Genomic DNA, 27,997 nt, shown 5'->3' on the forward strand with positions numbered 1-27,997 from the left:
AATACGGGATCAGATTTCGAGAGCTAAAGGTTTTCTTGTTTGCACAAAAAGTGAAAAATTCCAAGAGTTTTTGTTAAATGATAGTATAAATAGAATGAGCAAATTTATTTGCGTTTTATTCTGGTTAAATGTAAATGATGATTCGTACACACAATGCATGTATAAAATACATTTCTTTAGTCTAAATAATCAAAGAAAATAATTGTCATGTCAAAATAAGACAAATTACAAAGATGGTATTTCCAGAGTCAAACAGAAACACATACATTCATACATACAATATTTTATTTAGACAATGTTTAAGTTGAGCCTGTGACTGATAACAAATAACTTGTTGCAATCAATAAATTAGTCTGTTACACATTACACAAAGTAGGTCACGTGGACTCCATGCAGCATAGTATATAAAATGATAAATGTAAACCTTGGCATCAACTAAAGTTTGAAAGCTTGATATCACAGAATTTTTAAATTTTAATTAAAGAACAATCCCAGTGTGTCAGCCTTGGATATAAATTGAATTACCACCACATTGTCCTTTTGGCCATAAATGCCTTTTTTGAAATAAACTAAATATACTTTAAATTACAGAAATATACTTGTACTTTTATAAAAACTTCAGATACTTAAATACTTTAGATTTGTAATGAGAAAAGTATTTTTATTTGTACAAAAACGCACAATCAATTCCCTTATGAAATTAAGAGAAACATTAACAGATGTTAAACTGCCAAGACGACAGCTCTTACCCATTCACCGTCACAAACACAAACATAGCATCACTTTCCACTGGCTTCCTCGTCACTGTCCTCCACTTCCTGGATTATGAGATCTGCTCCTGAATCTTCCGCGAGGTCATCGTCGTCCATGACCCATGTAATTTGCCTGTTGTCACTCATGTTCTCTTCCACACCCAACAACAGGCCTTCCTTCTCCTCATTTTCATCAGTTCCATCTGTGATTAACTCACTGTAGCCGCTCTCCTGAATGCAAACGTCGCACAGCCTGTATTTGCGGGTTCCCTCGCTTACCACTCGCCCATTGACTTCGGTTACATGCCGTTTGCACTTCCTGCACACCAGCTTACGGGCCTGATGAATCTGTGTAACAAGTGTTAAAAAGGAGAGTGGATGTTTTAGATCTATCTCACATCAATATCATTTTTCTTTTGTTTAACAGGCTGAAAAACATATACAATTATATATAATCGCATCTAAATACATTTGACTGAATTTAACCCTGACTTAATGGGATCACAAAGGAAGTACAATATTTTTGAGTTAATGAACCGGACATGTGTGAAGCTTAGTGTGTTTCTCACCGTCTCAAAATGGCTGCGCAGGTGTTCCAGGCGAGTGAAACGTTTGCTGCAGGCCTGACAGGGATACGGACGCTCACCTGTGTGACAGCGGAGATGACGCTTCAAGTCTGCCTTCCTCTTTACTGTGTGTGTGCAGAACGGACATTTGTAACGCATAGAGGGAGTGGAATCTGAGACAGAGAGAGAGAGAGACATTGACTGTCAGATCCCTTTCACGCATCACCACATCAAATAACTATCTGAAAGCCTATTTAAAAAAACAAAAATCTCTTGTTTACCCAGAAAGTCCAGAAACATTGCATAATAGAGATATAAAGAAAGAATCAGGGGCAAAATGTGTGATAAAGGCCTAAAGGAGAAATGTTTTGCCTTTTTATCTACTGTCCAAGTTTTGTCTGTTGATTAAAACCTTGAATAGCTCCTAATTACAAAACAGATTTGTGCAATATGACTTGACTCTTTCACGGTGGGAGGCAGAGAAAGTCTTGCTGGAGGACAAGAAAAACACTTTATATTTATGTTAAATAGAAAAGAATAAAAAATCATTTCTAATTATTTTTTGGGTTCCCTAAAATTCTTTAAAAAAATGTTTTTAAAGTCTTTATGCTCACCAAGACCGCATTTATTTAATAATAAAAAACAGTAAAAACAGCAATATTGTGAATTATTACAACAATTTAAAAGTTTCACAGTTTCTATTTGAATATATTTAAAATTATAAACTGTTTAAAATATAAGATATAGTGTTTAACATTTAAAATATTTAAAAATATCAAATGTGCTGCTTCGTATTTGATGAATAGAACGTTCAAACGAACATCGTTTATTTGAAATAGATTATTTTGTAACAAAGTAAAAGTATTTACTGTCATATTTGGTTCATTTAATGCATGCATCCTTGCTGAATAAAACTTTTAGACGGCAGTGTAACAGTGCTTACCTTTATTGAACACCCCAACTACCCCAACAATTGACGGAAGGTTGGCGTACAGCTCGTCTGCTTTCTGCGAGCAGTGTGACACCACCCCCTGTAGGTCAATGAGAGAAGTGTCTTCTGTTACCAAGCGACTGGTGGCGGTTCTTTTCCTGCTTCCTCTTCTCCTGCGTTCCGGGAGCCCAGAGCCGTACTGCTCCTCCTCCAGGCTGGACTGCGGAGGAGAGTTCTGCTGAAGCCCTGACGGCTGCGGACTGGTTCCTCTGAAGTCTTCCTGCGGCTGTTCATCCTCTTGTTGATCCCAGAGTCTGGTCTGAGGGCTCATGCTGACGTCACACATGTTGGACGGCTCGATGACGTTCTCACGTCTGTCCTGAAGAGGACTACTGTCCGACAGACACAAATACCGATTCTCATCGTCCTCTTTTGCACTGATCTCAAGGAAAGATTTAATAAAGGCCTTGCAGTAGGAAATTACGTCATTCATCTGCAGGTAGCTGGCGGCTGACATCACTTCTATTACATTAGAGCTGTTGAGCTCCAGCTGACCAGAGTAAATGAAGTCCAGGATTATGGCAAAGATATCAGGGCTGAAGACATCAAAAGAAGCACTTACAGACTCCAGAGTGTCTTTAGATCCCTGAGACAGCAACATCCTGAAATATCCACTGCTGCCGTACAGGACATTACGGTGTGCACGGAAAATCTGTCCCTCAACCAGGACGTTGCAGTCACAGAACAACTCCTGCTGCCTCTGCTGGTCCAGCTGTTTTAGCAAACAGCTCTGGTGAATGGCTGACATATCTGCACTGGTCCATTTGTGAACAGGTCTGAAAAAATAAGTGAGAACTTTAAGATTTGCCTAATTAACTTAGTTATCATTATTCCTTTTTACATTATTTCTGCAGCGTGTATGTGTGCTTTTGTGTGACGTAATGGCAGCGATTTGATTTCACAAGGAGGCAGTAAGACTCCGCCTACTGTTCTCTGATTGGACTACACATCTGTCAATCATGCACATTCGCTGTGGAAGGGGCAACACCCGACTTTGCGCATCGGGTAACAAGGGAGAGAATCAGGGAGAAAAAAAGGAGGAAATACAGAAAGCGGGAGAGAAGACGAGAAACGCGGGGTTTACACTGACGCTTAAGACATTGAAATAATTACAATAAGAACAATTAGGGGACGTTCTTGCTGTTCTGAAAAAAATATCTCCATCATTTGTCTCCCCTCGCAGCACGCACACACTACCAAAACTGGGTTACACCGCAAGTCAAGACATAAATAAATAAATAAATAACCAAATGAATATAAAGCCATAGAATTCGTAGCGACCGAGAAAACGCTGGACAAGTCAGTTAGCTATGAGATGAAGTGCTCTGCCCCCTTTATGTGTAAAACGCCCGCTGGAAAATAAAATACCTGAGAGAACGCACACACACGCCTGTACTTTACTAAAAGGGCATTTAAACATTAACCAGACATAGGGTTTCTTACATTACGAATTAAAGCTGTCAGATAAGGGAATAGAGGCAGTGGGGTGGTTTCTGACGGGAGCCCTGTCGTCCGTGGAGAGCCGCCCACAGAACCGACCTCAGGCTGGATCTTAAAACGCAAAACACCCGGCTTTGCAACACCGTCGCCTTTTTTTTTAATTTTTCGGATTACCTGAGCTCGGACGCCCCGCGGGTTGACGCTGAGCCTCGTGCTGGTCCCCTTCGCCCACCCTCTTCACCCGGGCACCGTTTCCCCCAGTCTCTTTAAACATAATACTCACAGATGCCCCGCGTCACCCGCACTCCGGTATGGTCGACATGTCCCACTTTCACAAACCATCTCCATTTCTCTGCCTACTTTGGATGTATTTGTCCAGCTTTTGTTATCAGGGCGAACTGCTTTCACTTCCTGCTTTGCCCGAAAGACCGAAACCCGTTTGTGCTGGAAAAACGTTTTGCTGACGTGGGTGTCCGGAGCACCCGGGACCGGAGAACCGCTTAAAGCACACGCGCCCCCGCACAGCAAAACCAATACATTTACGCCTTCTGGCCTTAAAATTAATAAATGTCCCATTTAATTTTTTTTAGCACTTATGTTGGCCCTCTCGCCTCATAACCAGGAAACAGCGCCAATGATTTGACAGGGAACTAGTTTAATTTCATACACTCGAGTCTAAGGTGTTTTATTGAAGCATGTGTTTTGTTACAATAACCTGCCAGGTAAACCAATAACCAATTAGTTAAATGCTGAAAAAATTACTGTAAAAATGTAACCCCCTTCCAGATAAAATAAAAGAAAAAGAGACCACCACATATGAAATCATTTTTATTATGTCAACACTGACAAGGAAGTATAAATAATTCTATATTAGATCAATGTACTTTAATACAAGTGAGATGACATTAAAAAGAGAGAGACAGATGCTGAATTAGATTGAATCATTTGTTTAGATTCAGGCTTCTTGTAATATAATGATTTTACATATAATTATTACAAATGAAAGACACCATAATCCCAGTTTGGCTTTGTTTTTTGCTATGAGTGCAATTCCCTTATTTTTGTAAGAAACAGTCTGCATTCATCCAGCTTCAATGCAGTGCTCCATTACTGAATCCCGTGGGATTCTGGGATTGCCAACGCCATAGATCCTCACCTGTGTGATCAGATAAAACAGTCAGATTAATCGTGAGCTGTCAGTATTTCTCACCCATCTAAATCTATGAAAATTATTTTAAGTTTACACTTACACATCCTCTCCAGGCCATATTCAGCCTTCCAGCCCAGTTCTTTCTCCGCAAGAGTTGGATCTCCATAGCAGGAGGCCACATCCCCACTCCGCCGAGGGGCAATCTGATAGGCAATCTGGGACCAGAGGAAAGATACTACCATTGAAGAAAATATTGGTATTTTGCGAGTTTAAACATCACATTGAGATTTCATAAAGGTGACCTCAGGCTAAACAAATTGTATATATGCATGCATGCATATATAAATTGTAAATATGTGCTTTGGACCACAGCAGGTTTACCACTCACCTTTCGACCTGAAGCTTTTTCCATGGCATTCACCATCTGTAGCACCGAGTAACCTGTACCTGTGCCAAGGTTATAAACCTTCACAGAGACCAGGACAGAAAAGTAAAACTGAGAAAAAGGGATGTGGAAAACTGAGTACATCAAAGAGGAAGAAAAAATGTCGTACTTTACACCCACAGCTGTCCGTCAGTTTCCTGATGGCAGCAATGTGCCCCTTTGCTAAGTCAACAACATGGATGTAGTCTCTCACACCTAGCCAGGAAGAGTAAATCAGTGAAATGGAAACAAAATGAACTGAAATAAAAACAAACATGACTAGGGAAAAAAACTGTAACTAAACAATTTTCATGAGTACAAAGAAAGCAAACTAAAAGAACATAACATATATAACATGATTTTATAAAACTTGAAACCTTTACAACCCTTCTGCATTAAACATTAAAATGCCTCTGACTGAATAGAAAAACATTAGACACTGCAGAGAATTTTAATTGCATTCATTAAAATGATAAATGATACCAGTTAGCACAAACTTAGACTGCACTAAAATTAAAATAAAGATTAAATAAACACAAACTCTGAAAAAAAAACTCAGTGTTATTTTAGTATTATTTATATACTGTTACAATATTTATTAATATTTTGAAATAGCTTTCATTTTTATATTTTCAGTTTCATTTTAAATTGAGTTTAAGTTTTAGTAATTTTATTATGTGCTTTGTCATTTTTATTCGTTTTTAAAAAATAAATACATTTTCTATTTCTATCTCCTAAGCTTAGTTTTAGTCATTTTAGTACTTTACCTTAAAGGTGCATTGCGCACCTCTCTGAGTTTTTGCAGAACTATGCCCCCCTCTGGCGACAAGCGAAACTGCCTTCCTGTCTTTGTCTTGCGGAGTTTGCATTGGGGTTAATGAACTACAAGCCGGTCTCTTTGAATCCATCTTCTACTTTTGTCGAAAGTTGACTGAAGTTTTGTCGCTCGAGTTGTCTTCGCTAATACAGAGAATGGCGGCGAATAGACATAGCCAGGGGAGCGTGAACGCGCATGACGTCACGCCCAGTCTCACGTTCCGGCCCGAATCCCTCTTATTTATTTTACTGTACAGGATTATAGAGGCAATTGCAGTGATCAGAGAAGGGCTCATTCAGCCCATCAGGCTATTGTTTAAGCATGTATGGGTTAGAAAAACGGGTATTTTTAACATGAAATGTTGCGCAATGCACCTTTAAACTGATTATTTCAGTTAAATGCCAAAGGGAACTTTTCTAAATTTCATTTTCATTTTTAGTTTAAGTTTATCTATCTAATATTTTAATTTTATTTTAGCTTTATTTCAATTAAAAATTCAATAAAAAAAAACAATGTTTAATAGTTTGTTCAAATTACCAACACATAAATATATGAATAAAAAAACTAATTGATTATTCAAAAGTAATACAACTCCAGAAATTAATAAATAAGAGACAGATATTAAGACAAAAATAAAATGCTGAAAACCATCTCTTATTACCAGTCCCATCAGGTGTGCTGTAGTCATTTCCAAACACATTCAGATGTTTTCGTCTTCCAACAGCAACCTGCCATACAAAGTGAGAAAGAACAACATCCTTTACAATGCACACAGACTCCTCTGAACCTCAAGTGCTCAGACAGGTTACCTGGGCAACATAAGGCAGAAGGTTGTTTGGGATTCCCTGAGGATCTTCACCAATCTGTCCTGAGATGTGAGCACCAATGGGATTGAAGTACCTGAGTAGCACAGCATTCCAGTCCTGCGAGACATTTGATCAGTTACACACCTGCCACACAGACACAAAAGCGTCATAACAGAGCGGTCAACTACCTTATCTGCTGTGCACTGGTCTCTGATCATTTCCTCAATGAAATACTTGGTCTTGCCATAGGGGTTTGTGCAGCCACCCACTGGATGCTGCTCATCAATGGGGAGTTTCTGTGGGTCTCCGTAGACGGTGGCAGAACTGCTGAATACCAGATTACGCACCCCATGAGACTGCATCACCTGATTCAGACACACACACACAGAGCCACAGCCAGTAAGGCATTCCTTAAGAGCCGAAAGCACTAACATATGCACAAACAGACCCCTAACTGTACTAAATCTGGATTTCAAGAATCAGATTCATATGGACTCTCCATGCATAAAAATGATCCATGCAAAGACATTTACATTTTCAGACACATTTCTTACCTCCAGCAGATTGATGGTTCCTGTGAGATTGACTCTGTAGTATCTTAAAGGCTGTTCTACTGATTCACCCACAGCTTTCAGTCCTGCAAAGTGCATCACTGCATAGAAGGAGTGCTGAGACACAGGGCAGAGAGAAAACAATAAAAATCATTTAACCATTAGGGGACGCTGTAATACATTTAACCAGCTCGGTTCAGAAATTAGTAGATTGATTTGAATTAAGAAAATGCTAGAAAAAAAAAATGAAAGCACACACACATATATATATGTAAGTGGTGTGCACGGTGGTATTTTAAAATGGTGTTTTAAAAGTCCTCACATATTTTTTATACTGTATATCAAATGTAAATTTATGTTCCTGTTAAACTTAATTTTCCTGGTTAAATAAATCTGAGTTTCCAACTGAGAAATCTGATTTGAGAGGGAGTTCATGTCCAATTCAATGAGTAAAGGCAATATTATAATAATTTTCTACTAGGAAATTCATATTTTCCCACTAGGAAAATCTATTTAGTATTTTATGTATTACACAATGTAATGTTCTATTTATTAAAATACATTTACCAATATTTGGGTTGTTTTATTTTTGTAATATCGATTATTTTCTCATACGCATATATATATATATATATATATATATATATATATATATATATATATATATATATATATATAAACAGCAGACATGTGGCTGAATGTATAACAGCAAAATGATTCATTATACAGGATACATTGATACAAACACGAGTAGGCGTTCATTTTTACCTTTTTAAATATTTTCTCCAGTCCAGGTTTATCCAGAAGGTCCAGCTCATGGAACTCAATCTGAGTGTTCAGAAACGTCTCTATCCTCCGCAAGCTCTCTGGAACATCACCCTCTCCTCAACACAACACACATCCACAAAGAACGACGGACATTTAAAAAATACATTAGAAAATACTGTCAGCTAACAAGAAACTGAAGTTTTGTCTTAAACCAAAATGCAGAGCAAGCAATATTATTACAATATTTCTTATTTAAACTTCAAAATGTAATATATAAATATTGCATCCTATAAATAGGAAATACTATGTAAAATATTTAATATTGTAATAAAATATTTAAATTCATACTTTAAAAAAAAGAGTCTAATTAGTTACTTGATATATTCCACACAAGGGCTCACAGTGTGTGCAGGATATTTCTGAGACTCTTTGTAAAGCAATGTGTTCAGGATTCTACCGAGGACCTTCAGCAGTGTAGTGTGATTTATAGAAGTCTGTCTGTTTACCTCTGACAGCATTACTGAAATTATCGATGACCACAGGGTGATAACCAGCCTCAATGAGCTCCACAACACAGTGGCTGCCAATGTATCCACCTCCTCCTGTCACCAAGATCTTCTGACCCATGTTGAGAGCCTTCAGCACAGACAGAAAGATAGACATACAAAGGTGAATGTAATTACTGGATCATTGTTAACAGGTATGAAGGTGTGTCCTATCCTTCCTTAACCTGTACGTGCACTACGTGGCTCTGCCTTCATCAGTAACATCTCGTTTCAGTGTATTTGAATGGAGCTCTTTCATTCATCAATGGCGGTCAAATCACAACTGCATTTAAACCTCACTAATGATTCCCAAAACGTTCAAGAGATCAATTTAGTTAAAATCAGCCTGACTACACTGACTGCACTGATATAAAACACAGTAAGACTTTAAATGTCACCTGACTGAAGGAAGAAAGTAAGATACCTGATATCTCAGAACAAAACAAACAATACAAAACAACAGTTCACATTTATATCTATTTACACTCACCATGCTGATGAATGCGGTTCAGTGAGGGTTATTGGAGAGCACGCAGGTGACAGGCGGGGAGAGTTTACAGAGTCTGTTTGGTTTATTCATTCTTGCTTCCTGGTTTCAGGGATACGTGGAAGTCTGTGAAGCAGTTAATGCATGTGCTGCGTAATTCATTTTCAAAGTAAAAGTCTTTCATATTTTGATTAATTTGTCATTTTCAACTACCTTTCTGTCTTTCTCAATCACTCATTCATCCATGCAGAATTTTTAGTGTTCTTTAGCAGATCAGTGTCCAGTAAACCAAAACTGTAAATGCCCTCCTAAGAATGCATTATGCTCATTAAAATGCGTTCTTTGGAGAAAAAAGTAAATCAATATAAATATATTACAAAAATATATCAAGTATCATGGGAAGCATTGAACCATAGTGTGAAAAAATTTAATGTATTAATGTTGTGAAACATTTTTATTGTTATACACTTTTTTCCAGCTTTATTATTTTTTGTTGCATTTTTTTCAGAATATTTTTTCAAACAAAAACCAAGGGAGAAATGAAAAAAAAATCAAAAAGATTGAAAAAGTAAAATACAATACAATACAAAACCCCCCAAAACAGAAATAGACGAAGGAAGGCAAAAGGATTCAGTAATATATATACACACACACATTAATTTACAGTACCAACATAAAGTAGCTAAAGCTTTGATTAATTATGCGTTTTTACAATGACTTTTATTGTGAAAAAAGTTGTTTCCTCACAGGAGAACTATTTTCCCTTACGCACACAACTTTCATTCTGACGTGTCTATCCAATGATCATGTGTCAGTCAACTGGTTTATTCATTCAATTCAAAACAGGAAGAGTCACTTCTATCCATCAAAGACCACTTAACTAAAAATTGCATATAGGAATATAAATATAAATAGGAATGCTTTTCCAAGAGTGCTAGAGAGACTTGAAAAAAATAATAATACTGAAATCAATAATGTGTGTATATTTCTGTACTACTAACATTTGAGACTATTGAATCTGTAAAGTGCAGTTAACCATTTATGATGATGCCTATCTCTTTCATCCACACTTTAAATAAGGAATATTCATTCATGTTCCTACACACATTTTCAATCACTTACTTAAACAAGCATCACTCTCAAGTTTTGCCAAGCCTCACTCCTCATTGGTCAATGAAACAAACAGTATAAATAAAAATATTTATTTATTAATAATTGTCTTTGGAATCTTACTTGCCATTAATATCTACAAAACGCTAATGGCTGTCAGATTATCAGTGGGTTTTGGGGCTCAAAGTCAACAGAACAGGATATTACAGGCGCTGAATGAATCAGCTCTGTTCCTTATTCAGACTTTTAATATCACAGAGAATAAATCATGGCACACATACAGAAGTAATGATTTCTGTTATTTGTGATTTACAACGTAGTTCATGTCGTGTTGTATCTGAATAAAAAAAAGAGCAAAACGTTCCACATGAAAACCAGCAGAGGGCAGAAAGCAGCAATAATAAAAACAGGACACTCCTCACCAAACTCACAAACCTTACACAAACACGCCGCTCTTCTTTAGGAGTTTTGCTCAGGAGGTCTATAATACTAGAACATCAAATAGCATTCCAGTTAATCTCAGTTGGATGAATGCAGAAACCCCACAAGTATGCAACCTGCTTGTTTCCATTTGGGCTCTCAGTTCTAGGCACATAACTTATGAGCTAATTAACTGAGCAGTAAATGCTGATTGATTAATGGCACAACAAGAAAGCACACAGTCAACATGAAATCAAAATGGACAATTCTTGTATTTTTATGGAATATTGCAGTATATTTATTTTTTAATTCATGTGCACTCATAATCTAATAATTGCTCAATAACTTATAATAACTGCAATAGAAAAGACTATTGCAACCTTTGTTTCATGCCAACTTTAAGTTCATTTGACACTTTTAAGAGCCCTTCAGTATAATATAATGAAACAAGCAATTCACTTGTTGCTTGCAATAAGTCAGAATACATGGCAGGGTTAGTGGGCCATGCTAACCAGCCAAACTCAAATACAAATTCAGCAGCAAAAGATGAACTTTCAGGTCTACTTCAAGGTTGTTCAAAGTTGTGCGCTCCCCTCTGAGGCCAAAATGAAATTTTGAAAGCATTTGTGATGACTGTGCAAATGATCAGGACATGTTTCCAGAGTCTCACATCTCAAAATGTCGGTAGATGCGCTCTACGTATTCCAGAACTCTGTGCCAGTCCGGTGCATCATCTTTTAGCATCTCCTCCACCGTCTGAGGAACCACAATGAAACATTATTCACAAATGAACAACCACATGAAATCCTGTTTGCATTCATGTTTGCATCATTCCAATGAATCATGTCTGAGTCGTTTTTTGAATCAGGCCAATCATGATTGTTAATACATTCAGCCAGGCATTTACATATCCAGTCCATCATTTCTGAGTAATTATCATGTTCAGCCATTCATTTCTGAGTCAATTACATATCTAATCAATCATATCTTTCTCATATCTATTCAATCATGAGTCATTTTCACATCTGGCCTGACATGTTTTTCATTCTCATGTCTTGCATATTCTGAAGTCAGTACCAATATCTGACAAAATGTTTTTGATTCAAGCTGGAACTAATTAATTGTGCATTGGTTGATTAGTTTGGTGGCTGAATCAGGGTGGATTAATTATAGGATTGAGTTATGAAATTAAATATGACAGCTTAGAAAAAAACTCAATCATCTCACCAGTGATGCAGAGATTCCAAAGCCTTCTCCAGTCTGGAATGCTAGAGTCAGGTTCTCCTTCTATGGATAAAATCATTATCAAAATCATCATAACAACCCTTTTTCTAATATGTTTGCATGCAAGCATCTGTAAGATGTGTGTATTACCTTGTTCTCTGGACTGAGTTTGTCATATGGTATGTGAGAGGGGAGGTAACTGTGGTAAATCGCACAAAAGGCCAAACCGTCCACCCAGCAACTGCTGAAATTAGTGATCTCTATATTCTGCAGGAAAGACAGGAGGCAGCAGAATGATAGAGAGACAGGCAGATATTTTACATCAGTCAGGACAATTTTAGACAATTTTATTGCATCTTTGTTCTGGCCAAGAACCACCCACTTAGACAGGAAGAGACTTGGGTGGTTGATATATAAAGTGACCAACCACAGTTAGTTTAGTCTTTGTTACATACTGTTTGGTTTTATAGTGTGCATCACAATAATAGACCTGTGTAGAAAAAGTTTATTTAAACAATGGTGTGGCAGTCTTCATGAATTGGTTGTACAGAAAAAAAGATCAATAGAAGCAAATATCTTCACACTCTGTGATGACAATTCCTGTCTATAATAAAAATAATTAATCCCTATTGTTTCACAGATACAATAAAAATAAAGGCAGCGGAAAATACATATACACTACTTTTCAAAAATGTTTTTGCAATAAGTCTCATGCTCACCGAGGATGTATTTGATCAACAATACAGTGAAAACAGTAATACATATTTATATTATATTTATATTATAAAATAGAAAACAATTTAAAATAACTGTTTTCTATTTTAATATATTTTAAAATGTAATTTATTCCTGCAATGGCAAAGCTGAATTTTGAGCATCATTACTCCAGTCTTCAGTGTCACATGATCATTCAGAAATCATTATAATATGCTGATTTGGTGCTCAAGAATCATTTCTTCTTATTATTCTTAATATTGAAAACAGTTGTGCTGATTAATATTTTTTATGAAAACCGTGATTCTTAAAGAAGAGAATTCTTCAAGATTCTTAAAGAACAGCATTTATTTGAAACAGAAAGACTTTAAGTATTATTATAAATATCTTTACTGTAACCTTTGATTTATTCAATGCATCCTTGCTGAATATATTAATTTAAACATAAATATATTCATTTAGCTGAATAAATGTATTAATCTTGCTACTAACAGCCTCAAACAAAACCAAAATTTCACTTTAGGAAATCCAGTGACAATTTCTTTATTCATAGTGTTTGTTCTTTCAACCCAGTAACTTGTAAACATGACTTCCGAGGCTTTATTTTTTTTGCAGGCAGACTGATAAAAAAACCCTGTGAGACAGACAAGAGCTTTCCAGATTGAGAAAGTGCTTTTGAGTTGTGTGTACAATGTGCATCAGATGGCCAGTGAAAGGACTGTGGGTGGTCCGTGCTGTCTAAGGCTGAGACAAGGGGGGTGTGTGGCTGACTGCCAAGTTTGATCTGTCAGCTATTTCGTTTAGTTTGGTTCAATTCAGTACCTTGTATCCCTGAGTTCTGCCTTGACTCCAGCGAAGCAGGGAGTTCCGCCTAGAACTTCCATGAAGCCTCAGCGACCTGAGTCCTGATGGGAAATCCTCCTGTGTCCTGATGGGAAAGGAGATGGATGTCAATTCTCTATTATTTGACTATCATTTCTCATGAATGAATGGTAATGGAAAAAGAGATAATGGTGTTTGATTCACCTTGTCCTGTTGATCTTATTTGTCACATCTAAACCCGAAGAGTTGCATGTTTGTAGTTGTGAATTCTCCACTTTCTTGTCTGTTAGACATGCACAGACACGCACACAGAATAAATAATTTGTGTCCGTATGAGTCAAATATTCAATGAAACCCAATCAACAGGATATTGTGCAAATGAAACCCGTTTTGATACCTTTAATGGAGCTGGTCATGTTGCTCTGATGCTCTAAACTTGCTGCTTGAGTTTTGCTCTGAGGAGTGAGCAAATATTTCAGATGTATTCATAAAAAAAAAAATCCAACAACTGAAAATAGCAGAAAAGAGATTATGTTTGACTTTTTCTACTCACAGATTCTGTTGTCATAGCCATGGAGGGTTGGGAAGTACCATTTACAACAACATCGGGGTAATTGGAGGGCAGTCTGCAGAGACTCCTGCAAAATGATGGAATGATCCATGAATGTAACATAGGTCTCTTTGACAGACTGTGGGCTGTAAACAATGAATCATTTAGAAACACTAAACAATGCTCTCAAATCTGCAGCATGCATTACAGAACTGTGCACTGATTCAAAATGGAATGACTCACTCGATGAACAGACAAGCTTGAATAAGAAGACTGAATCAAAACTGATTCTTTGATTCAGTTGGGAAGTGAGAGAGAGCACTGTAGATTCCAAAGGTGGGAATCGATTCCACTCAGGCGAATCGACTCCATTCTAACATGTTCAGACGAAACAGATCCATTACCTCGATTTACAAACTACTACATGTTCAAAGAAAGCCTGAAGAGCTAAAGAGAAGAGGATTTTGATTCATTTTAAATTTACTTGAATCTTTTGATTCAGATCACCTACAAAGCTCGGTCAGATTCTGATTTATTCTGTGACTGTTGACTGTCATTACATCAGTAGGTGGTGATGAGTGAGCATCTGTTTGAGTACCGAGTAATTCTTTCAGTCATTCACTCAACAGATTCCTTCAAAAACACTTGGGCTGCATCCGAATTACTTCACGAATGCTTAAAAAGTACATTCTATATAGTATGAATGTTTGTAGAATACATGTAATCTCGCCATGTTGCCCATATCACGTGACCTACCACAGAGTCAGTTGCATCGCGTCCTTGAAAGGGATTTTAGTCGCGTCACTGCCATTCACAAATTCTCTCCCTCGTGGGATAGTAAAGTGTCCATCATATGCACACTTCTGAATCTCACTGGAAGAAGTAGGTCTTCCGGGTACTTTTTGCCTACTCTTTTATGACTACTGTGAATTAGGAGATACTTCTTTTGTCACATACTGTTTTTCGCCTACTATAGTATTTAGGATGCAGACAGTGTCATTCACAACCGAAACACCATACCAGCACTAATTTAAAATATAGAGGAAAAACAGCTAAAAGGTATATTTACATTAACTAAAGATAACTAATGGGACCTTATTGTAAAGTGTAACCAGTTTACTTTATATTAAACTTTTAAAATTCACATTTATTTGATCTCAAAACTTTAGCCTTTGTGTGTTTAGGATCCATTTTTCTAAATTTTTGACATTTTGAATCCTGGATACTACTAACCTTGACCTCTCTGCAGTACCAGAGATGCAAATTTCTCTTTTTCCCTTAATCTCATCTGTCCACAGTTGCTCTTGGGGTCCAGTGCTCTTCTCGTAACCCTCCACTCGTCTCTCTAGGCCCCTCAGTACCGGCGCCCCCTGGTGGCTGCCTGTGACCTGCTTCAATTTCTGCTTGCTCTGCTCCAGTTCAACTCTGAGGATCTCTAATTGACTTTTGAACTCCTGGCGACCCTGTAAGGCATCGGCTAGCTGTGTGCCCATGTCCTGCATTGTTGCTCTTAAAGAACTTAGCTCTTCCTCAGATTCTGCCCTCAGTCTGTCTGAAACCACTAGCGCCACCTTCAGGTCAGACTGGAATTGCTGCCACTCCTCACGTTCTGCCTACAGAAGGAGAAAACAGTGGTAGAGTCGTATTAATAGGCGCGTTACATATTTATATAATATATTTAAATTTATATTGTTTTTATTTAATATACATTATGTATTTTTATTGTAAAATATTTTAATTACACACACATGTAGGTACAAACACACACACACACACACATATATATATATATATATATATATATATATATATATATATATATATATATATATACACTCACCTAAAGGATTATTAGGAACACCACACTAATACTGTGTTTGACCCCCTTTCGCCTTCAGAACTGCCTTAATTCTATGTGGCATTGATTCAACAAGGTGCTGAAAGCATTCTTTAGAAATGTTGGCCCATATTGATAGGATAGCATCTTGCAGTTGATGGAGATTTGTGGGATGCATATCCAGGGCACGAAGCTCCCGTTCCACCACATCCTAAAGATGCTCTATTGGGTTGAGATCTGGTGACTGTGGGGGCCATTTTAGTACAGTGAACTCATTGTCATGTTCAAGAAACCAATTTGAAATGATTCGAGCTTTGTGACATGGTGCATTATCCTGCTGGAAGTAGCCATCAGGGGATGGGTACATGGTGGCCATAAAGGGATGGACATGGTCAGAAACAATGCTCAGGTAGGCCGTGGCATTTAAACGATGCCCAATTGGCACTAAGGGGCCTAAAGTGTGCCAAGAAACATCCCCCACACCATTACACCACCACCACCAGCCCGCACAGTGGTAACAAGGCATGTGATTATTACGTTTATAGCATGTTATATGTTTGGCAATAGTTCTTCTAATCCCAACTGATGGAGTGTATAACTTTTAATTTCCTAAACAACCATGTAGGACACATCATGGCCATATTCCAGGATGACAATGTCAAGATTCATCAAGCTCAAATTGTGAAAGAATGGTTTGGAGGGAGCATGAAAAATCATTTTCACACATGAAATGGCACCTCTGAGTCCAGATCCAGATCATCAAAGTCTTTGGGATGTGCTGGAGTAGACTTTAAAGAGTGCTTGACTCTTGTATTGTCAATTTGATCTAGCTGTCAATCATAATATGTGATCATAACTCCTGCTCTTCCGAATGACGACGTTCTGAGTTCCGCACGGGTTCCACACATAAATAACTAAGAGAAACGTCTCTACATATGAAACATGAAGCCAAATAAATATATAATTAACATGATATACTGTATGTACACTCACCGGCCACTTTATTAGGTACCCCATGCTAGTAACGGGTTGGACCCCCTTTTGCCTTCAGAACTGCCTCAATTCTTCGTGGCATAGATTCAACAAGGTGCTGGAAGCATTCCTCAGGGAGTTTGGTCCATATTGACATGATGGCATCACACAGTTGCCGCAGATTTGTCGGCTGCACATCCATGATGCGAATCTCCCGTTCCACCACATCCCAAAGATGCTCTATTGGGTTGAGATCTAGTGACTGTGGAGGCCATTTTAGTACAGTGAACTCATTGTCATGTTCAAGAAACCAATTTGAAATGATTAGAGCTTTGTGACATGGTGGAAGTAGCCATCAGAGGATGGGTACATGGTGGCCATAAAGGGATGGACATGGTCAGAAACAATGCTCAGGTAGGCCGTGGCATTTAAACGATGCCCAATTGGCACTAAGGGGCCTAAAGTGTGCCAAGAAAACATCCCCCACACCATTACACCACCACCACCAGCCTGCACAGTGGTAACAAGGCATGATGGATCCATGTTCTCATTCTGTTTACGCCAAATTCTGACTCTAACATCTGAATGTCTCAACAGAAATCGAGACTCATCAGACCAGGCAACATTTTTCCAGTCTTCAACTGTTCAATTTTGGTGAGCTCTTGCAAATTGTAGCCTCTTTTTCCTATTTGTAGTGGAGATGAGTGGTACCCGGTGGAGTCTTCTGCTGTTGTAGCCCATCCGCCTCAAGGTTGTGCGTGTTGTGGCTTCACAAATGCTTTGCTGCATACCTCGGTTGTAACGAGTGGTTATTTCAGTCACTGTTGCCCTTCTATCAGCTCGAACCAGTCTGGCCATTCTCCTCTGACCTCTGGCATCAACAAGGCATTTCCGCCCACAGAACTGCCGCTCACTGGATGTTTTTTCTTTTTCGGACCATTCTCTGTAAACCCTAGAGATGGTTGTGCGTGAAAATCCCAGTAGATTAGCAGTTTCTGAAATACTCAGACCAGCCCTTCTGGCACCAACAATCATGCCACGTTCAAAGTCACTCAAATCACCTTTCTTCCCCATACTGATGCTCGGTTTGAACTGCAGGAGATTGTCTTGACCATGTCTACATGCCTAAATGCACTGAGTTGCCGCCATGTGATTGGCTGCTTAGAAATTAAGTGTTAACGAGCAGTTGGACAGGTGTACCTAATAAAGTGGCCGGTGAGTGTATATACATATATATATATATATATATATATATATATATACACATATACATATATATTTCAAGGTTCCTTGATTACTCGATTACAAAATACTAGGATGTAGGGGCTTCGAGAGCAGAGCAGTAGACTGAGGATATTAATGTTTTCCTCTTGGATTTCTTCTAGAGTTGTAATTCAGCTGTGAGTGTATGAGGTCAGAAGGTTTGTTGTGAATCTCACTGCTATGGTGATCATACTGTGCTGCTGTCCACCTCTCACTGTTTGATAAACACACACTCACACGCAACATGCTTACATTAAACTTAGCTCTGCTCTGCCGAGGAATTTGAGAAGGTCAGATCAGCAACAAATTTTACTTCAAAGGTATAAAACATATCCTGTATTATTTACATGCAGTGGTCCAGAGCCGTGTCATATTTACACACACACACACACACACACACACACACACACACACACACACACACACACACACACACACACACACACACACACACACACACACACACACGCACATGCACACAGTCGCACGCACACACACACACACACACACACACACACACACACACACACACACACACACACACACACACACACACACACACACACACACACACACACACACACACACACACACACACACACACACACACACACACACACACAAGGCACACACACACACACACACACACAGAAATCTTACTCCGCTTGCAGCCCTGAGCATGTTCTGGCAATAAAATGATTGCTCAATAGTCAAATGTCAAGAAATACAAGAGTGATTCCCAGGCATGATAACACATTTCTAAAACACATACAATCTAAATCTATTCTTTCTCTCTTTCATCATCTCTTTCATTTCTTGTCTCTCTCTCAATAGAACTGACTGAAACTCTGTCTTGATTCTGCCAGAGAGGAAAAGTGACTTAAATGAACACAAACTACTGACTACTTAAGTTATCAAAGTGAGTTAATCATCATTGTAAAATTCTGTACAATAAAATAAAGCAGAAAGAAAAAGGTAAAAACAATTAGCAGGCAAAGTCATTTAGGACAAGAGAGTCCAAAAGTAGGGAAAAATTCATGAGAAATTATAAAAAATGACAATAGTTATTAAGATGAAAGGGTGGAGAACAACTATGTAGAAACGTTAAAAAAGAGTCATAAGGCCAATCAGAAGCCTGCCAATTATCAAGCTAATTTTTGTGGAGAAAAAAGAAAAGAAAATGCATTAAACAAATATATCAGTATGTTAACTTTAACCAAAGTTATTCAATTACATGACTCTGACTTCTATAATGATTATTTGAACGGCATTGCAATGTTAGCATCATAACAAAATACATTATGATACTATATGTATGTTGGTATAGGTCAGACGTTGGTTCCTTAGCCTGAAAAAGGTTGAAGACCCCATCTGCGATTAAACAAATGAAGGAGGATGGACTAAGAGTAGGAGGAGAGAGAGAGCAGGAAAAGTCTCAGGACCCTCTTCATCACTCTGAGGCCTCCAGACCCCAGCTGGAGCTGATTATAGCAAGACTTCCTCCGACACACACATGAGAGTCTATCTGATATCCAAACGCATGCATTGGAGGGTATTTAGGTATTTCTATGCTGTCTGGAATGTGAAAATCATTTTAAACTTTAAACTGAGAAAGTACAATTGGCAATTGTTGACAGCACACTTTGTGAAACCTTGAGAAAATACTCAATTGTATTTTATGCACAACAACTATTGTATTTTAATCTATAATATTAACTATTAATGTTACATTTGAATTTTCAAACCAATATTTACTAAATGTCCTGCTTTTAAAATCCACTAAAGGCTGGAACACACTATCTAAACAGATTTTAAAACTCTACAGGCATCATACACTTAAAGACTGAGGATCACACACTTCATCAGACTTTTAAGTGGTTCAGAACACAACAAACTCACACAGAAACATGCGCCTCATTGCTAGGAGACACGTGACAATTGAAAACAATATGTGTTCTAAAATTAGCTGAAAATATCCTCCGGTTGGACGGAATCAGAATCTGAAGCTAAAAATAGTCTGTGCCCATCATACACTACGCAATTTTCTATGAAATCTGTCAACTCCAACTGGCCAAAATCTGCAGACTGCCTCTGACTTTCAGCAACTATTCCAGACTGTAAATCATGGCAAATATCTGGGCAAAAGTTGTGTTTCAAAATCCCAGCCTTAAACAAAACACAAGTGATTACTAGTTAAGAATGGATTTTTCTGTCACAGGAGAGATTTTCATGAACTTGTCCTTTTCCTATTAGCCTGTTTAAATTCTGAAGCATTTGTTCTAAAAGGATACTTAATTTTATCGATGGATAAGGACTGAATGAAACCGCATTAACACATGTTGGCAATCACCCAACCTTGTTAAAGTAAATTCGGTCTTTCTCTCTCTGCTCACGCTTTCCAGGCATCCCGGCACAACAGAAAATGACCCCACCTCTCTCTCTATGGACAGTGGTGATGTTTTAGACATCAGCTCATTGACTCAGTGGGATTTCTAAGGAAGTATCACACCCATCTCAGATAAAAAGAAGTTGTTGCTCTTTTTGGGGGCTTTGCACAGTGTGTGTGGGGGTGGGTAGAGTGTGACTCTATCACCCTACTTGACAACCCCTTGCACACTATATAATAACTACACTCAGTAATACACGCACAGAAAAGTGCCCACAGACAAGTGCGCCTAACACAATGGCCTAATACACTGTGTAAAGCTTTTTCCAGCCAAACCCAAATCCAGTGTGTGACTCCTGCATTCAGAGCAGTCCATCTGGAACTGATCCGCCAGCTTCTTATGTTCATAACGTGTGTGTGTGTGATGAGTGGTGGTGGGTTGCTCCATCCATAGTTATTGTTTCACTCTTACACACACACACACAGATTTTGTGCTCCCTGAGTACAGTCATTGTTAGAACACCAAATTTAACATTTTTGCAATGTCCAGTAGGGCAAGAGAGAGCTTGTTCGGGTCAAAATGAAACTGGGAATATTACAAAGAGTGACTTATAGATCTTATGAGTGAATATGAAAGTTGTGTGGTAATGTGTGAGAGAGTCATTGAGTAAATGTACATGTGCAGTTATGTCGGACAGCTTTTTTTACGTAGTTGAGATACAGTTTTCATGTTTCAAGTATACATGACGAACATTACATTACGCATTACAATGTGTAACCAAATATTTGAAAGATTTAATACACATTGCATGATGGAAAGACTACTCGAAATCGAATACTTCCCTACTATATAGTATGCGGAAAACAGTACGCCAGCAGAGTAGTATGTCAGAATACATAGTATTCGAAAAACAATAGGCGAAAAGTCCCTGGATGACCTACGAGAGTCTGAAGTGTGCATTCAATGAACACTTTACAATCCCATGAGGCCACGGGAGAGGATTTATGAATGGAGATGAAGGAACTGAAGGAACGCAACTGACGCTGGTAGGTCACATGATAATGACAACATGGCGGATGTAGTCCGGATTACATTCATTCTACACACATTCATACTATATAGAACGTACCTTTTTTAACGGTAGGGAAGTAAGTTCAAATTCAAATGTAGTACCCGCTCAGACCATACGCGATTTCAGATGCAGCGAAAGCCAAACTATAGTTGCATTATCAAGGTCCACTGACTTTCCACTGACTTTCCTTATTGTGACGTATATCGGAGGCTTCTAGAACAAGATTTTATTTTTATTTTTTTTTAAATGGAATTTTTTGGATCGTTGGTTGGATAATTGCTGTGATTTTATGTGAGTGACAGGTTTCTGGAAGGGATGGATTATTGTCCCGCCCTCATGCCGGTGAATGTCATCAGAGAAGAGATGTCTTTCCAAGGGAGAGGGAAAGTTAATTAAAGATTATGATCATGGCACATTAATTAAAAATATTATGTTGAACACTGATAAATAATGTGTATTAAACACTGCATTATTCCATTAAAAAAAATATTGTAGTTAAAGATCAGTTACTCACAACTGAAGTGCATGTAAGTGCATTTAGTAGTTGAGTTGCATTTTAAAGATATGTGCACTCACAGACGGCTGGGGAGGAACACACTCACTCTGTTGTTTGGTCAGTGAGTCGTTACATGCTGACTTCTACTGTCACAGGGGCCAAACAAAAAAGTTTTGTTCTTGCAGGAGCTGAACAGAATTCCCCACATCCCCCTCATTATGTCCTGTTCACTCCCTGTTTCCATCTGTGTCTCAAACACTCCTACTTCTTCAGGCCTGACACCCTGTATAGCTGCTTGTGACCAGAGCACCATTCTGTTTTTCAAATGTTGCTATAACTAACTAATAAACATTCTCTTTGTTTCATATTAATGCTAAATCAATCTATTCAGAAATCAATGCAAGTCTAAGAGAAATGCACAATTTCACCCTCTCCTTCTTCATTTTTTCTTCTCTGCCCCTTCCTGCCTTCCTCTCCTCCTTCCTGTCAAAAATAGATTTGATTTTATCTGATTCCTTGAGACTACCAGATTAGGACCATGTTAGCAGAACCGTAACACAAACCACTCACAAAAACAATGTCCATTCCTCAACTAAGACAGGAAGGGAGTCGTTTGTAGGATTGCATGTCCCATAAGCCTTTGCTGATGCTGACAGGCTGTTATCAAACCCTCCCTGGCCTGCCCCTCTGGGAACAATGTTACTTCCTGTTGCATTTTCCTGTCTTCAAAAGAGGGAATTTTAGAAACCAAAGTGTCAAGCAAAAACTGAGAGTACATGGATGGTACAAAAAGAAGCAAGTGTGATTCACCTGAATCTTTTCCTTACAACTTCTCAATTCCTCCTTCATCTTCTCCCTCTCCACCAGAAAACATTGTAACAGATCTGAAAAACATACAAAAATGTGATTCTAAATATTTATCAAATTATAAATAATACAGGTATTTGCTAAGAACATAATAAAGCAGAAACGCACTTAAGAAAGAGTGTAGGTTTACAGCAGTGGTAAAATCACTGCAATGCATGACCTCATATCTATCCTTGTATTGTTTACCTGGTCGAGGTTGATATGGGATTTAGAAAGAAATTAGTAATAAGTAATGCAATACTTTTTAGAAAGAGTAATTAGTACAGTAATCTAATCACACTGTTGAAGATGTAATTAGTAGATAGTAATACAATTGCTTTTTTAGAGTAACTTTCCTAATACTGTGTGCGGACCACTTCCTAAAAATGTTTGCAGTTCATTTAATTATGTGCATGCTCTAATTTATGAATGGATCAGTGGACATAACATGACTGTCTGACTCACCATTCAGAATATGTGTAGATTCTTCAGTGTTGTTGAGCTGCAGTGTGTTCAAACACTCCTGGAGGAGTTTTGCGTTCACTTCTGTGTCTCCATGCACACACACACACGACGAATGAGATACCAGACTAGGGACTTCTGTCATCTCACATTCTTTAGCTTCTTTCGCAGGCCCTGTCCTGCAGTCCAAAAGTGAATCATTCTGATTGGTGGAGATGAGTGGCGGACTGAGAGCATCTTGAGCCGCTTCTGGGGTGGCTGTGCTTGTGCAGTTGGAAATGGACACCAGCTGAGACGTAGGTGACCAAGTAGAAACAAGACTGTATGGCGAGGCGGGAGGTGTTTCATACATGTCCACAGCAGTGCCTGCAGAGAGACAGAGGAGGAGCTCTCAGAATACATTAATAAAACATTACCTTACATAATAACTTGTGTGCATACATTAGTCTGTCACAGAAATTAAACTTTATTTCCGTTATTCATGGGATGTTCAGAATGTGGTTAATATTCATGATTTCAGGGGACAAGAATTATGTGACTACCATATACAGTACAGATTTGACTACCAAGTACAGATTTTTTTGTCTCTCCATTTGGATATATGACACTACTATCACTGTATTTTTCACATTATTTTTCTTGTTTTCTAGCTAAATATATCTTAAGATCATTAAAAGAAAGATTCAAGATTTTATTTTTAAATAAATGTATTTTAAATAATAAATAAAATAAAAATAAATACATAATAATAATAATCCTTTGTAAATCTTTTATATAAGAAAAATATCCATTATCGTTCTGCCCCTTTTAAGTGCATCTTTTAAGCATGTTTTTTTTCTTTTCCTTCTCAGTCAACAATAATTCTGTATACAGGACATAATATTTTTTTGTTTGTTTTCACATTATATTGTAAGTCTGTGGAATGACTTTACATTTTGTATTTGTACTACAATATGATTGTCCTTATTATTTTTTATTGCTATTCCCTTAAGCTCTGCAAAACCCATCAACAAACAAGGTTGTTTATAATTCTTGTTGTTGCAATAAAAAAGAAATAAATTTATTTTCAAACTTAATTTGAAAATGTTGGCAAATATCAACTTAAATTGTTGACAGTTCTTCACAAAAAGCTTCAGAATACTTGGGACGTAGTGCACAAGTCATATTGACTAGGTTTATAACACTTTAATGGTGCTTTTACATTCTCTTTGGTACATTATTACCGTATTAGAGGAACCAGCGCACTATTCAAAATGCTCCATGTACAAAAGTGAATCATTTTGAAATGTCTTGAGTATGAGTAAATGATTTTCATTTTTATGTGAACTAATCATTTAGGAAAATGTTTAGTTTTCTAAAATAGGCAGGTTTCACTATTTGCTTTTTCTGAATACAAACCAACAGGAGCAGATTAGATTGAATGTGTGTGAGTAGGTGTTCTTCATTAAAAAGCCTCTGTCGTTTCCCTGGGCGGGAAAGGTTTGCTGATTCAGTAAGTCTGAGGGCTCTGGACACCACCAATAACAGGGAAGAATGTACAATACAGTATACCAATAATGACTCTCTCTCTCTCTCTCTCTCTCTCTCTCTCTCTCTCTCTCTCTCTCTCTCTCTCTCTCTCTCTCTAATACATTTAATAACTGTCCTGCATTTCTTTCTTTCACAATATTTGACAGTCACATGCCTAGAAACTACACTTTACACAGCACTCTTTCCTGTATTCCTTTATTTTTGGTTTCTATATCTCTCTGTCTCTGCATGCTGTTATTTTATCTCTTGTGAAAAATGCCTCTGTTGGTCCCTGCCCCTTGAGGGTTATTGCCTCAGATCTCAATAAAACACCAGGAAATTCAAATATGTGTGTGTGTATGTTTGTTGTCAAAATCTAGTTACCTGAAGATCCGTGTCGTTCTTTTCCAGAGTTATTCCCCATGTTACCAACAGCCTTTTCAGTCTATTGAATGAGTCAAAAAATTAATTATAAACATAATTCTTTTCTTGGTTACACTTTATTTCAATGGTCCACTTTAGACATTCTACTTACGTAACTTTGCAACTACATGTCAACTAACTAACTAAGTATTAGTTGACTGTAGTAGACTGTTAGGTTAGGGTTAGATATTCGGGTTAGTATGTTAAGGGTTGCCCAGGTCTGCGTAACAAAAATAGTCCAATGGCCAATCAAAAGTAGCCTTAAATTAGCCAACTGACCCTATTCCAAATATCAAAACTCAAAATATGCCCACACCTAAAACTATATGTAAACATAAACAATGTCTGTTTTCATAAAGAAGACCAAATCAGCACAGTTGTTAGAATGTAAAATGGCTAAAATATCTCATTCTCAATACAAGCATTTCAGTCAAATAAACCTTTAACCCACGGGGGAAAAATAAACTTGTTTAAAAGTAGTCCAATTCCGCGGGAAAACACCTTGGTAACCCTGATGTAGTTACAAAACAAAGTTACTTATATAGTCATAGAATGTCTGTTGGGGGAGCATCAAAATAAAGTGTTAAATATTATTAAGCAGACAGTCTACTAATTGACTGGCAGTTGTCATGTAATGTTAGTTGGAAAGTTTCTTAAATAGTTAATAGAATGTCTAAAGTAGACCATCGAAATAAAGTGTTACCCAGGGTTCCCACACCTTGGTTAACTTCAAATTCAAGGACCTTTCAAGGTCTTTCCAGGTCCAATACCCTCAAATTCAAGGACTTAATGTGGGGACACTTTTAAGTGAGAGCAATGTTACATCGTGTTAACTTGTAGGATACATTGTTAGTTTTGCGCGCGTGAACGTCATGGCAACGTGCAAAACAAAGTAGACTACTACCTCACGCTGGAAACACTTCACGTAATGCATAAATTCGCGAAACTAACGTAAATCAAGCAAGCTAGAATGCATAGGCTATATGAAGTGTTGGCAAAATAACACATTAGCGGACCGGAGGGAATAATATGGAATTATTTCCAGAAAATTTCTTGCACAAAATAAATTCAAGCACTTTCAAGGACCTGTAGCTAGGCATGTTTATTTTCAAAAACTTTACAGGGCCTTGAAAAAAAAAATTCAGATTCACAAACTTTCAAGCATTTCAAGGACCCGTGAACCCTTTTCTTTATCACCCATTCTCACACACGTGTTCTATGTCCCATGCACTCTTTATTCAATATCCAAATAACAGTGGTGCCGGGGCCGGCACATTCATAACAATAACTCAAAAGATATTACAAGATTGTATATTAGTATCTCCACTCATACTCCTCTTCCAGGTCTCTGAGATATTCAGAAAGCTCTCCAACAACTGGTAGAGCAATTTGAATGAGGTTTGTGGTAAAGTTTGCATGAAAATGCAAAAGCCTATTGACAGCACTTGCTAAATTACACCGAGGTAGAGCAAATAATTAGGGAACACCATGGATTGTTGTAAGACATTTGGTTTCTATGTAATTTAAAAAAAAAAAGCATATATTAAGCGAGTAAATTCGGTCGTCATAATATCAGGATATAGGCTACTAATAAATGGCACATTTTGGTTGGTCTCTAAAGAACAGCATCTAACAATCTTCAACAGGTATACTAAATTGTATTGTTTGCATAATGACTTTTTATAGCCATTCAATCCAAGGTGAACAATGTAGGATTCTGAACTTAGCATGACAACCAAAACATGGAAATATATTTGCGACCATTTGTTCACAAAAGAACTTTGGCTATAGCCTACATAAATTATACGACGATATATAGCCTAGTAACAAAAATTAACGTACATTGTTTTTAATATCTAGTATTTTGTAGTAATTAATATTGTTGTATTTTATAACAAAAAAAAAAAAAACATTAATAAATCATCGGTTTACCTTTTTGATAAATATCTGTGGGTTAAACGGTGCTTAGTGTATAGGCAGGCTACAACAATCTCCGGCCTCTCCTACTTCAAGTTTAACGAACAAGCAACTTTAAACCAAGAGAATAAAGTCTATCAATAACATCTTTAAACTAAGATAATAAAACAAGAAAATAACATAAGATTACACGGACAGCGAGCATCACCATCTGGAGAAAAGGACCGCAAATCATAGGCTACTTATATGAATTAATAAAATATAAAAACACCTAAACGATAGAGAAAACCATAATAATGAATCGTTTATGTTACACACCTTATTGAAGGTCTTGTGTTTACCGGGACTGACGGAGAAGTTTTACATGCTGTCGCTAGTGGAGTCGCACCTCTTCACGGACACGGACGGGAGCGGATCATGAGCAGAGACAGCAGGATGTGGGTATGAACTTTGAAGCACGGATAAAAACGGTCCTTTTGCCCCCTCATGAGGAATGAGCAGTACTACTACTGAAAACAGCGTGAACTAGATCTAAAGCATTATGATCTTACTGTCCTCAGCTTTTGAAGGAGGAGCGACAACTCACAAATAAACAACTCCTGTGTAAACACCCTTCAAGTGACGGAGTTATTACTTTCCACCATGAGTCACGTGCGAGTAGGCCTACATTCCCTCA

The 27,997-nt window shown here is 37.7% G+C and overlaps 3 protein-coding genes across 8 annotated transcripts; all 3 read right to left on the minus strand.

The window, feature by feature from the left end:
* Positions 1–99: 99 nt before the first annotated feature.
* On the minus strand, positions 100–4,338 carry zbtb8a (zinc finger and BTB domain containing 8A). 4 transcript variants are annotated; one of them, XM_056264355.1, is made up of 4 exons: positions 4,110–4,332; positions 2,262–3,085; positions 1,322–1,491; positions 100–1,100 (listed from the first exon to the last, which is right to left on the minus strand). In XM_056264355.1, the coding sequence occupies exons 2-4, from the start codon at positions 3,055–3,057 to the stop codon at positions 780–782; spliced, it is 1,287 nt and encodes a 428-aa protein (XP_056120330.1). In that variant the 5' UTR covers positions 3,058–3,085; positions 4,110–4,332; the 3' UTR covers positions 100–779. The 4 variants fall into 4 exon arrangements, with proteins under 4 accessions (XP_056120330.1, XP_056120329.1, XP_056120333.1 ...); XM_056264354.1 differs by having other exon boundaries at positions 4,033–4,331; XM_056264358.1 differs by lacking the exon at positions 4,110–4,332 and adding an exon at positions 3,924–4,009.
* A 226-nt stretch (positions 4,339–4,564) lies between these two features.
* gale (UDP-galactose-4-epimerase) lies at positions 4,565–9,438 on the minus strand. Of its 2 annotated transcripts, none has more exons than XM_056264360.1 (11): positions 9,301–9,438; positions 8,772–8,901; positions 8,266–8,378; positions 7,501–7,614; positions 7,135–7,311; positions 6,950–7,063; positions 6,802–6,868; positions 5,454–5,539; positions 5,288–5,365; positions 5,000–5,114; positions 4,565–4,905 (listed from the first exon to the last, which is right to left on the minus strand). In XM_056264360.1, the coding sequence occupies exons 1-11, from the start codon at positions 9,301–9,303 to the stop codon at positions 4,841–4,843; spliced, it is 1,062 nt and encodes a 353-aa protein (XP_056120335.1). In that variant the 5' UTR covers positions 9,304–9,438; the 3' UTR covers positions 4,565–4,840. The 2 variants fall into 2 exon arrangements, with proteins under 2 accessions (XP_056120335.1, XP_056120334.1); XM_056264359.1 differs by having other exon boundaries at positions 8,266–8,381.
* A 1,697-nt stretch (positions 9,439–11,135) lies between these two features.
* On the minus strand, positions 11,136–27,749 carry si:ch211-195o20.7 (cytospin-A). Of its 2 annotated transcripts, none has more exons than XM_056264363.1 (12): positions 27,640–27,749; positions 25,366–25,426; positions 23,476–23,838; positions 22,975–23,048; positions 15,371–15,750; positions 14,141–14,225; positions 13,985–14,042; positions 13,792–13,870; positions 13,588–13,693; positions 12,202–12,318; positions 12,055–12,114; positions 11,136–11,583 (listed from the first exon to the last, which is right to left on the minus strand). In XM_056264363.1, the coding sequence occupies exons 2-12, from the start codon at positions 25,403–25,405 to the stop codon at positions 11,494–11,496; spliced, it is 1,452 nt and encodes a 483-aa protein (XP_056120338.1). In that variant the 5' UTR covers positions 25,406–25,426; positions 27,640–27,749; the 3' UTR covers positions 11,136–11,493. The 2 variants fall into 2 exon arrangements, with proteins under 2 accessions (XP_056120338.1, XP_056120337.1); XM_056264362.1 differs by having other exon boundaries at positions 23,476–23,834; positions 25,362–25,426.
* Between the last annotated feature and the right edge of the window lie 248 nt (positions 27,750–27,997).

This window comes from Rhinichthys klamathensis, unplaced genomic scaffold (assembly GCF_029890125.1).
Source record: "Rhinichthys klamathensis goyatoka isolate OS25496 unplaced genomic scaffold, OSU_Roscu_1.1 h1tg000220l_1, whole genome shotgun sequence".
NCBI classification, from domain to species: Eukaryota; Metazoa; Chordata; class Actinopteri; order Cypriniformes; family Leuciscidae; genus Rhinichthys; species Rhinichthys klamathensis.